General features: G+C 41.7%; 1 protein-coding gene across 9 annotated transcripts in view; it reads left to right on the forward strand.

The window, feature by feature from the left end:
* The window catches only part of LOC121106461 (BTB domain and CNC homolog 2), a 185,110-nt gene that overhangs the window by 126,849 nt on the left and 46,132 nt on the right, over window positions 1-12,129 (forward strand). For all 9 annotated transcript variants that reach the window (XM_046939783.1, XM_046939785.1, XM_046939788.1 and 6 more), the window contains one exon: window positions 9,402-9,656. In XM_046939783.1, coding sequence (XP_046795739.1) covers window positions 9,414-9,656 — 243 coding nt within the window. In that variant the 5' untranslated portion in view covers window positions 9,402-9,413. The remainder of the gene's footprint in view (window positions 1-9,401; window positions 9,657-12,129) is intronic.

Here is a 12,129-nt window from a genome sequence, read left to right on the forward strand (position 1 = left end):
TGGCAGCATAAGTGATGGTTTCCATGTGCCTTTCGTTGGCGGATGATTTATTGTCAGCAACAGGAAAGGTTCCATTCCAGAGTAAGGGTTGGACTATGGATAAAAGGAATTTAAACAGGAATCTAGGCATGTGCCAGACTGTGAAGATGATGGGAATACTTGCAGCTCTCACTTAAAACCTTCCAATAACAAAATGGCAATGCTCAGATTCTTGAAGGATCAAAATTGCCCTCAAAATCTCTTGGTGTAGCCCTGCTAGACAGTCATTTCAGTGAACTTCTGATCATTCCGTGATTGTAAAAACATCTAAAAATGGTTACTTGCATATGTTGATAGGCTTTCCAGGGTTCAGAGGACGTAAATCTGTGCATCCTACTACAGTAGTCAGTAGATCTTCTGTTTTTATTTTTAGAACAGTAAAAACCTATGATTTAAGGATAAGGAAATTATTTTCCTTCAGTACATATGCCATCAAAGAAAAACATTATTGCTGTTATCCATTCAGTTGTCAAAAACTCAGCACAAGCAGATATTGACTCAGACACCACAGAGGACACAGCACCTGCATTCTTTTCCGAGAGTAGAAGCTGTGAATTTATTCCCTAAGAAATTCTGTCCCAGATTTAACCCAGTGACCTAGTGCATGTGGTCTTGCTCTTTGCACGTTAATCACAATAGGCCTGTTCCAAAGGACAGTCTGGTTTGTGTCCCACGGAAGTATGAATGATATTTTAAACACTTGCTAAGTTACAGCAAAGATGACAAGTTTGCATTTTATGGGGAAAAAAAAAGTCAAGATCTGATTGTTTTTTCTTCAGAACAGTTATGTAGTACAGCAGGAAAAAAATGGGTCTTTTGTCATGTGTGCAGCCTCTAGAGTTTGAATAGTTAAAAATGTTAGCAGTGATTTTGGTCACAGCCTCAGATTAAGCCTCTTTAGTCAGTTCTGAAAAAAAAACAAAACCCACAAAAAAAAAAAAAAAAAAAAAAAAACACCCAGTAATTGATACAGCTTGAGAAGTGAGGATAAAATTAACCAGGAGATGTAATTCTGAGAGAGAAGTTTTCTCCTCTGGAGGAATTTCACAAAAAAAAACATTGCTCATTTTAGACACTTGTTCAACTGTGAATACTGATAGCAGTCAAAAACAAAGCTTCAGCATCAAAATGTCCTGAAGTTTTGAAAGGGTATGCTTCCTTGAGAACAACACATAAAGAAAATGAATCGTTTTGAACCCAGATAACTTGTTGTCATAGTATTTCACACAAAGAGACTACAAAAAGAGCAGAATAGAACCAATAGTTGTATTGGCTCAGCATCAGCCTAGCCTTCATTTTTGCAGTCATAGTAGCAGAAGAGATTTCAAAAGAGAAGCGTGTTCTTTACTATCCTCAAGTATGATGAGATATATGTATAAAACAAAAAAATAAATAAATCACTGATTCAGTTTTTAATCTCTGATTCTTTAATCTGGCAATCCAGATTAACCAAGAGTAACCCAAAAGGTGTGTCCTTTCCCCAAGGTCCTCAAGCCTTCGACCACTTCAGAAAAACATAGTATGTTGTTTGTTTTGCTTCATGGTTTCCTGGCACTTTTTCAAGGTTGGGCATTCCCCATTCTGCTTTGAGTAAGCTATTTTGAGTAACAGATTTGGTTCCAGTCCCATTCTACCATAGCCAGCTACTGTAAGGGCCATGTAGAAGCCATGAGAAGGGACTTTGTCAGGAAGGAGTTTTCCTGTGTTCCTCACTTTCCACATACATACATGTTTGTTGAGTGTGTCTGAAAAATAAGGACAGAAGTGTCTGTCTTCCTCTACCCTGTCTACTATGCTGCTTTCTTGAAGACATCACCATTTATATCACAAGAACATTGAAAATGCATGATGAACTAAGGCTGACTTACTGAGATTAGGACAATTAGTAGCATAATTATATTATTTTTCCTGAGTCAAAAATACACGTGTACTTTGCTTAGTAGGCCTGTGGAGAACACACATATATCTAGGCACATACCATGTATAAACTTTAATTGAATGTTAACGTCAGTCCCTAAAGACTGCGAGCTATCATTACAGCATTCTGCTGGATTACTCTCTCAAGAAACGATGACAACACAACTCTTTAAAGTCAAGAAACAGATTTTACCTGTGTGTAGAACATAAATGTATTTGGACTCTTCAAAATAGCCTCCACTAGGAATCCCTGCTTCATTCCGGTACCAGTCTCTGAACAACCTGAAGCACAGTTTCTTTAGAGTAGACGTCTGGGGGTTAAATAAACATTCTTTACAGAAGACTACAGGCATCCTGTCACCTATTAAAAAAAAAAAAAAAAAGATCCATGGCACAACTGAAGCTGTAGTAGACTTTTACTTGTGTGCAGTCTCCTGATAGTGAAACCATTGCAAGTAACCAAAATATTTGGAGGGTTGTCCCTGAGCTGTAAGCACTTGATTTGATTTGGAAGCCAGCATTACCAAATGCTTCTTGGGTCCCCAGCAGCTGCTTGAGTTTTCCTTAGCTCTTCACATTTCCAGCTGTGGTCAAATGAAGATTTGCTTTGAGGTGGTAAGGTCAGAAGCACCAGCCATCACCTCAGCAGTAGTGCATGCCTGCAGCTGCCAGCCAAAAATGCTGCATAATGTCTTTTCCACTTGGCTGTGTATCTTCTACTTTGTAGCTGAAGTACTTGAACAATGTGGAAAGCTTATTTTTGAAGATGTTCTTGCAAATGGCTCTGGCACCCACTGTACCTTTGGCAGTAGGCAAACCCATGTAGCCTGGTGGCTTGCTAGTCTATTTTCAATTATCTGGGGTGCAGAGAGAAGAAGGCATTAATATTGCTGAGGATGACATAGCAAATTACTACTGCTTCCTAACCTTTTTAAATTGCTAACACTGTTGTAATCTGTAATTACAGAAATCAGTGTGAGAATTGTGGCACAGTATAATTATCTTTCCTGATACTTTATTGCTGTATGAATTATTAATCAAAATCAGTCTTGTATAGTATTTGCAGCAACTAAGAAGAATAATGTATAATTAAATTTCATTATTTCTATTTTTGTGCTGGTGTTTTATGATGTTGTAATTGATAATTAATTGGTTAAAAATTCACACAGTTCTTAGGAGTTTCGTATGACTATGACTGCTTGGTATTCAGCATGTATTAATTGAATAATGGGCTCACTGAGGAGACCTTTGTATATAGTCTTCTGTCATTACAGTGAGCTCTCAAAAATGGTGAATTAATCATTAGGCCTTTCAATAGTTTCTTTTTAAAGGAAAGCGGTGACAATATAATCATACACTTTGTTGTTATATCTATAATTGAGAGATCATAATAACCAATTATAAGGATGGTCATTTTAGGAGCTCTGAAGTTTCAGTTATTGATAAATTTCTTTAAAACCAAGGTGTTGATTGCACACTCGGTTGTATCTTTTTGTAGAAAAAATATTAGATGAGGAAGGGAGCCCTGGAAAGTTATTTCCCTTCCACTTGCCGCTTAAAAACAGTGCATATTTATCACTAAAATCTGTCAAATCTGATCTGCTTTTGCTGCCATTTGTCAGAAGACCAAGTTCCCCTCAACTTCTTCATTATTTTGTCAGCGCCTTTCCTGGCTTTTTCCCAGTACCTTTTGCTAAATTATTAGAAAAAAAATAAATTGAAAACTTTGCAACAACAAAAAAATTTTTGCACTCTCTGCATCCTATAGGACAGAAATTGTATCAGACATTTAGATGCAAATAGCTGGACAGACTGTCCAGCTACCTCTGACCAAAAAGCCATAGATGTGATCAAGCAGATGGCTTCAAGTTACTCCTACATGTGTCTTTTATTTTTCATTGTTACTGAAGAATGTGAAGTGGAACTAAAAATAACTACAGCTGAGTACTGATCCTCTCTTAACTTGATGAGGAGAAAGCTGGGAGTCACCTTGTATAGCAGGATATAATGCAAGTTCCAGCTTAGACCTCCAAGGAAAATGTGAGTTGGATCTGTTGGTTTCTCACACCCTAAACCACTGGAGGGAGTGGGAGTGGGAGTGGGAGCCCCTGGTGTCAGGGACAAACACCAAACCTAACCTGTGGACGGCTGTTCCCTACTGCTGCTTGCCCTCAACAGCTCAGTCCCATGCAGCTTCAGTGGCCACAGCCATCTCCTGGGACTGGAGACAGAGAGTGAGCACTTCAGGAGACATGTCTGGAGATGCTTGGTTTGGAATTTCACCTGCATTCCCATCCATCAAATAATTTCTGTCTGTGACCGTGGCTGGCAGGAACAGTCCCTGCCCAGGCTGTGTGCTTTTGGCCAGTGCTGTGGAGTGTGAATTTTCATTCCATGTGAACTTCTGCCCTGAATCACCCTGGATATTTTTATTGGGTATAACTACTCATTTTACACATCCAGCAAATTCTCTGCCCAGGAATATGCAGCAGTTCTCAATAGCACAGGAAGTTCGTGCAGCTGTGGTGGAATACAGAAAACAAACAAACAAACAAAATAAGCGTCTTCATACAGAGTCTGGGGTACAATTTCGGCTCATGTCTGTGGTCAGGAATCAAAGCCTTTCTTTTTACAAATTGTGTGTTTGCCTTGTCTCTTCTACATGGATGTGCTCTTGTATTTGCAACCGCAGAAGAAAAACATAGCAATCCTGCTATGACCTTTTATCTTCTATTTCATATTTTTTGTATAGTGTTTATCAAATTGATCATACATTTGGTCTTGAGGAGGGCTTTTTCTCCTCTTAACAATCATATTTATCATTGTCCTCTTGAGGATTTCTATTCTCCTTGTTTCACCATGGGAAATTGGATGCAGACACCACACTACATTGCACCAGAAGTGACTAGAAAATGTATTATCTCTGTATTTCTCTTTCTTTACCTTTGCATGTTGCTTTCTTGGATAGCCTTAAAGTTCTAGACTGTATGTCTTCAGTCTGACTTTTTCCTGAAAGACTCCAAATGGGAATTTGGATTACAGATCAAATGGTACGTGTTTTGCAGTGAGGGTGGTCGAACACTGCAACAGGCTGGCAAGGGATGTGGTGGGTTGTCCCTCCTTGTTGGTATTCCAGACCCTGACGGACATGGTCCTGAGCAACCTGCTCTAGGTCATCCTGTTTTGAGCAAGGCATTGGGCTAGATGATCTCCAGAGGTCCCTTCCAGCCTCAACCACTCTATGGAAATACATTTTTTCCTCTAATTGCCACCTGTGTGTGTGTGCCTTGGATTTAGTGCAACACCTTGGTAGTATCTAATGCTTTTTTGTATTGTCTTTCCAAATTTTCCAACAATCGTTACTGCCTTTGACATTTAAACTAATTTCATCATTTCAATTTCACTGTCATGATTTATAGTCTTCTAGGTCACCCATCAGTGTAGGATCATCAGAAAGCTCATCTCAGTGAGGTGTCTAGTGCAGCCTCTAGCTCAAAGAAGGTCCAAAACCTCCAAGGATCGAGAGGACAAACTTTGGATAGCAGATGAATTCAGACATGTTGTGGGTGGTATGGCCATAGACATATATTAACAGCTATTACTGTTTCATTTCTGGAGATATTTCACTATTAACCTGCTGAAAATTGCCTGTGTATTCCTTCTCTGTTAATACAGTTTAACCTAAGTGATTTCCAGTCTGATGCAACGTCTCACCTTATGACAGTCAAACTTCTCTAGCAGCCTTTTGTAAAGGCTTTATCAAAGGATTTCTGAAAGTCAACACTAATTACATATACCCGTGTTCCTCGCTGCTAATTTGACACACTTCAGGAATTCTAATAGAGCAGATCAGAGACATGACTTCTCTGTACAGAAGCCATGCTGCTTTGTCACGATGATAATTTGCTTGGTTAAGCATTCTGCACTTTTGCCATGATCTAGATTTACTTTCCCATCTAATTAACCCCGTTCTGTTACCAGGACTTTCTGGTCTGTCATGATAATATTCTCTGTTCCCTAACATTTTCCTTTAAAAACAGACAGAGCCTTGCCTACCCTCTACTCTTGTGAGACTGGAGCTGGGTTTCATGGTAGGCAATGTATTTTTGGTAGTAACTCAGAAGTTCCTGGAGAGCTTGGGGTGAGTGCCAGCTCATACAGACAGCATGCTGCAAACCCAAGTGATTCAGATATTCCATGAGTGACTTTTTAGGCCCCCAGAGGTCTTGTTTGCCTGCTCCTGGCTGTCCGTGCCACTGGACTCAGTGGCATCTCCCACCAAGACTGTGGAAGTGCTGGGCAGGCAGAGTTCCAGTTTACTTCACTGTAGTTGCTGGCCTTTACTAGCAACCTTTTTTTTTTTTTTGCGAGGTTTCAATGGTGCTTTCCTTGCCCACAGTAGCTCTTGCTATTTGCTGGAAACTTTTGTTTCAAAGAGGCTTTTTCTGGCAACACGGTGACCTATATGCAAACAAACGCATAGCGTGTTCTTTCAGGCTGGAGAAAGGCTTGCTAAGTCATTCTCTCTTCACTTTGAAGAAATACCAAGTGCATAACAATGATTTCCATGAAGAAGGCTCTGCAAAGTCAGCATAATATCAAATTCAGCAAAAAAAAAAAAAGAAAAAAAAATTACACATTTTGAATTAACACTCTATGAAAGAGTTCCAGCCCTGCTTGCTGCAGGGTTCAGAGCCCAAGTCTTTGCTTTTCTCTTCCCAGCAAGAGGAGAAAATAAAATTTTTAACAATTTACATGCTTCTACATTCCAAAGCCTTACACTGGCCTTTTCCCTTTGCACTGACCACTTTCTCTGTGAAAATGAGCAGTATACCACAGAGAGCAGGGCTTTACCATCTTGCTCCTGTCCTGCCAGATAAAGCCCTCTTGGATAGGAAACACCTCATGCCTGGGAGTCATTCTGTTGCCAGCAGCTCACAGAAAGGGAAAGAAAGGAAATCACTTCCACTGAAAGATTAAAAGCTGTTAAATTGGTGATCCTGAGCCATAGCCCTGCCCCAGCTTACCCCAGTTGAGCCCCAGCATTGCAGCAGCACATCGGTCGGGTTTGCTAGCAGACACACATGCCAGTGGGGAAATTCACTGTGGTACTGTCAGCACCTCACAGGGTATGCAACTAATTAAAAAAAAAAAAAAAGCACCAAATGAGAGCTGTAGTTAAAAAGTAGGAAATTACTAATTAGTAACCAAGTAATTCAGGGTTTGATTCACACAAATTGCAATATTACTGTAAAAAAGAAATTTCAAGCAAACAGTGATTTTTGTTTAAAAAAATTATATATAAAGGCACTGAAAATTTAATTGGTGGTGTGTTCATTACCTGCCAGGTTTCAGGTTTCTTGTATGTTTTGTCACCATCTGATACTTACAGGCAGAAGACGTGCCTGGAAAAAAAGAAAATGTAAAGCTTTCCCCCTTGCATTTTCATTTGCAACTCTCAGGTTTTCCCACTAGATTGTTCTTGTAAACTCTCACATTTCATAGCACGCAAGAGTGACCACTTAGAACATCACTGTAGCACTATCGTTAGCATCAGAGCTCAGTTACACAGAAAGCTGTGAGTGGGATGAGCCAAGTATCATTTTCTCTGTGCCTTACCGTAGTGCTAATAAAATGATTGCTTGTCAGTTCTTCTCGTTAGTGTCACTGTATGATGTAAAAAAAAAAAGAATGGATTTTCCTCTGGCTAAGAAATCCACCATGTAGCATAAAACAACAACATCTCCCTCCCACAGCTGTATGCAGGTAGATGAGCAGGTTTGCATCTCATCTCTAGGCGTGAAGTCAGTGAAAGGACGGTGGATGCCGCATTGTTTGTTTTTCTGTTATTGTAGGCATTTCAGTGTACCCTGAAACGTAGCTTGAGTCAGCATGTTGTAAATCTCCATTAGAGTGAGGCTGTAAGCATCCCACTAAGAACTGCAATAATATGAGAGTTCCTTAATGTTGGCAAAAATAACTGAAAGAGGCATCATAGCCAGTGGCTTATGAATACTACAGCGGTGGGAAGATGGAGTTATCATTGAGAAGTCTAGAATATATTTACAAGCAGAACACAGGTCCTGTTAAACCCATTCTTGTCTGGATTATTGCTATCCTCTGATGACACCTTAGGAAAACAGTATCCTGGCTTGAATGCAAGAGAAATAGTTTAAGATATTTTCTGTCTGCCCATGTACCTGTCTATCATACTAGGAAAGGAAAATGCTGCAAAGTTCCTCTTCAAAAAAAGGAGTGGAGGAGGGATTTTGCTTCCACTTTGTACAGTAGTCAAGGATTTGTGGCACAGCAGTGTTACACCAGAATGCTCTGCTCTGTCACCCTCAGCTCTGAGTCGTGCCGCTTGGAAGGCGGTTGTTGTTTGTGATAAGGAGAACAAATAATTCCTTCAAATAGTTGAAGTTTGCGTGTTTGCACTGCTTTCCTTTTGGCAGCAGGTAGACTGATATGTACAAATAATCCTTTTTCCCATGTAAACCTTCAAACAAGTGTTCAGTTTGTTTTGAGGTACCAAGTGTGCTTCAACACAGCACGGGGTTTCCACTTGCTTAGTCAGAAAAGCTGAATCAGGAAAGCAACGCAGACAGCATTCAGTCTGATGCTCAGTAGGAAGTTTTGGGTAGGAGAAAAATGACTTCAATGTGTCCAAGTGTTGACGGGGTTCAAGCGGTGCTGGGCGTTGAGGGAACCTGACCTCCCCCAACACCACCACAACCCCATGGCTGTGCTGAGAGGCGCTGACAGTGCGACATGCGTCAGAAACGACAGAGCAACAGGCAGGGAACTTCCTAACTCAGAGGCTGGTAGCGCATGTCATACGTCCTACAGACGTCGGGCTGCTGTCAGCACGGGGAGACATCTCGGCAGGAGGGAATGGCCCCATCACCCACGTGCTGCCCAGCCACCCGTAGTCGGAGCTCCACAGAGCTCAGGGGATTTTCCTGTGTCTGTGGTCCTGGAATTCAGAAAGTGCACTTTTCTGTAAATGACATTAAACCACAAGTGAATGTGTGAAAACCTGGAAATGGATTTCTTCTAAAGCAACCAAACATCTTTCTCTCCTCCCTAAGGCTTAGAGCATCTCAGCTTCTTATTGAGAAATGAAGTCACTCCAGCTGGAGGCTGGCTCCATCACATACAGCCCACCTTGCCTTTCGCTTGACTGGGGGTCTTCAGTGGAACCACACAGCACTCTCATTCTGCTTGAGAGAAGGCTGGGGTTTTGAGGGTTTTTTCCCTCAGTGTCAAAATAACAGAAGCAAGGACAAACCCCCATTTTTTCAGTATTAGAAGACCCAGTAGTCATTCTCGCTATTTTTGCTAAAATCTTCTAAACTTTCCCATGTAATGTTGCTTCATCTACTAAATCGAGCGTTGCTTCTCACTACCTGTCTGTGTTTTGTTCTTCCTCTCCTGTGCTCCAGGGTGTGAACGGCATGTCTGTGGATGAGAAGACTGACTCCCCCATGTATGTGTATGAGTCAACAGTGCACTGTACCAATATTCTCCTCTGCTTAAATGACCAGCGCAAGCAGGATATTCTCTGCGACGTGACACTCATCGTGGAGGGGAAGGAGTTCCGCGCCCACCGGGCTGTGCTGGCCGCCTGCAGCGAGTACTTCTTGCAGGCCTTGGTGGGGCAGACGGAAAATGACCTGGTTGTCAGCCTGCCAGAAGAGGTATGGTATTTATTGCTGCTGCTGTGGTTTTGGGGTTGGAATGAGTTGAGGATTGCTGGGAGCTGGAGGATGAACATGTTCTCACAGGCTTCTTCACTAGGGGAGAGCAAAACCTGCCAGCACTCCTCACATTCGCAGCAGCAAAGCTTTAAAATGCTTCAGCATTTATCACTTCATTCAGCACATTATCAGTACCCGAATATTCTTCTGCTCTTCCAGACAGGAAATTTGAAAGGGGTCACTTGGCTGTTAGACAGCAGGTTATTGTTGAAAAGTCATTTCAACTGTCACATTGTTTGGAGTCTCATCGCTACCCACCCCTCTCCAGCAGTTCATATCCTTGCTCTCATCTTTCCCCTTTCCTGTGTCCCATTCAGCCTTGCTTCCTTTCTCTTGTCTTCACAACTGCTTTGGGATTTAACTGTTTCAGGCCATGCTTTTTCTGCCAAGAAAGCACCAACACATTCTGTCAAAATGCAGGGTTTTTCTCATGCAGCATGGCTCACACAGCAGGAAGCCAAGGGACGTAGGAAATACATACCTCACTGGAAAGTTTACTTTATTTTACCACAAAATCTCACTGGCTGACTTCCACCCCCACTGTAATTTCCTCACAGCCCTATGACTGCAGTACTGCAGATACCATAGGGCACGCTGGTGGCTTTGCCAGCAGGGAGGTGCAAGGGCTGCCGTCACTCCCTGCCTGCCCTGGGTCCCCACCAGTGCAGGTGACACTGTGGAGGTGACATCCCCAAGGCTCAGGAAGGCAGTTGCTCTGGGAGGAGCTGTTCTGGCCTACAGCATGAGGCAGAGGGGTTTTCAGCATCATTTGCTTAACACCAGTGAAGAAGTATGGGACCATTTTAGGTGATGACAGGTCCTGAAGTGTCACACCATTTTTCCCCTCTATGGTTTAGCTCTCTGGAGACCTCAGTGGTATTGTGATGTTGTGATGATGCAAGGTAGAGACCACTGGAAGAAGTAGGTCACTGGTCATGACTTCACAAGTCCTGACACTGAGTATTACTCATGAAGAGATTTCAACCCAGACATTTTGCATAGGAGTTCACATATATCACAGAGGACACGCTAGGATGCACACAATGATTCAACACTGTCCACTAATAATTTCCAGTGGAAGAATCATGTCTCAGGCAGTGTTGCATAGCTTTTGCCCTGCAAAGCAAAATGGTGGAAGCAGAGAGGTTACAGTAGATGCCCAATGGCTCACAAGTGTGACAAGAGCATCGGTGCTCTTCTACAAAGCCTTGGTGAGACCTCCTCTTGGATACCATGTATGGTTTCTTAAATTGAAAACAATAATTGAAGAATATGAGAGTGACTGAGATGTTCAGAAGGAGCCCAGCTTAAAGAAGAAGGAAGAGAAAAGGCCATAGCAAGTTCATGCTGCAAGGACTTACAGGTCCATGTAGGCAGAGGAGGTAAAACAAATAAGAGGGGGAAGTTTCTCTTTGATACTAAAAGACTGTGTTGACAGTAGTGACCGTTGATTGGTTTATGATGGCTTTTAGTAAAACCAGGTTGGAAATTAGTAGATATTTAATCACAGCAGCAGTGAGGTGTTGGGGCACTGACCAGCACGAGGAGTAGGGTGACAGAGGGACCGTGCTTTGCTTACCTTCAAGACAAGAGGATGGGACTTGATAACACAGTCCTGTGTTTGTATGACACTAAAGATCTGAAACACAAAGATTTATCTTTACATGTGTTTCATATTAGATGGTATATAAACAAGCATTCTTTCTGTGCAACCACAAATTATTTCTATTTAAATAAATCCCCTTTAGATAAATGAAGTATTGAGGTTTTACATTTTAGTATATATCTCAAGATCAAAAAGCCTTAGTGAGCTAAGTTTACGGTGTTTGCTGCTACAGCTCCAGTAAAGTCCATGCTTTTGCAGAAGCAGTCAAACTGGGTCTTAAGGTTTTTTCGTTACTCTGAAATTGTTGTGCTCCACCTCAGCACATGCCACAGTCAGTTGAAGAGTCTTTACCTTTTTCATAGTGGAAAGGAACATCCTTGGCCTGTCAAAACAGATATGTGCAGTTACTAATTACTAATCGTACATACATTTTCCACATACACATGCATCTTGAATAGCTCCATGGAGTCTAATTTGCTCAGTGATTAGTGTGTTTGAGTAGCTGTGTGTGAGGTGGTCAGCTAAATAATTTCCTCACAGATGATAGTCACTGAGGCTAAAGAGAGCTGCCTGATGCAGATCATTGCTTCTTGATAATTGCTTGGTTAAGGAGCACTCCTTTGCTTCTGCTGTTGGTCTTCGGGATGTATACTGCGTTAGGAACCTGTGCTTAGATATGTGCAGTGTCTCCAATGATGAATCGTGTTGGAGCTGCTCACAAAAGGAGCTGCACCACCCATGTTTCTTTGGAAGCTGATAATGTGGAGGAAAGAACCATCTTGTATATATTGCATTAAAAGAAGTTAG

This window comes from Gallus gallus, chromosome 3 (assembly GCF_016699485.2).
Source record: "Gallus gallus isolate bGalGal1 chromosome 3, bGalGal1.mat.broiler.GRCg7b, whole genome shotgun sequence".
Taxonomy (NCBI): Eukaryota; Metazoa; Chordata; class Aves; order Galliformes; family Phasianidae; genus Gallus; species Gallus gallus.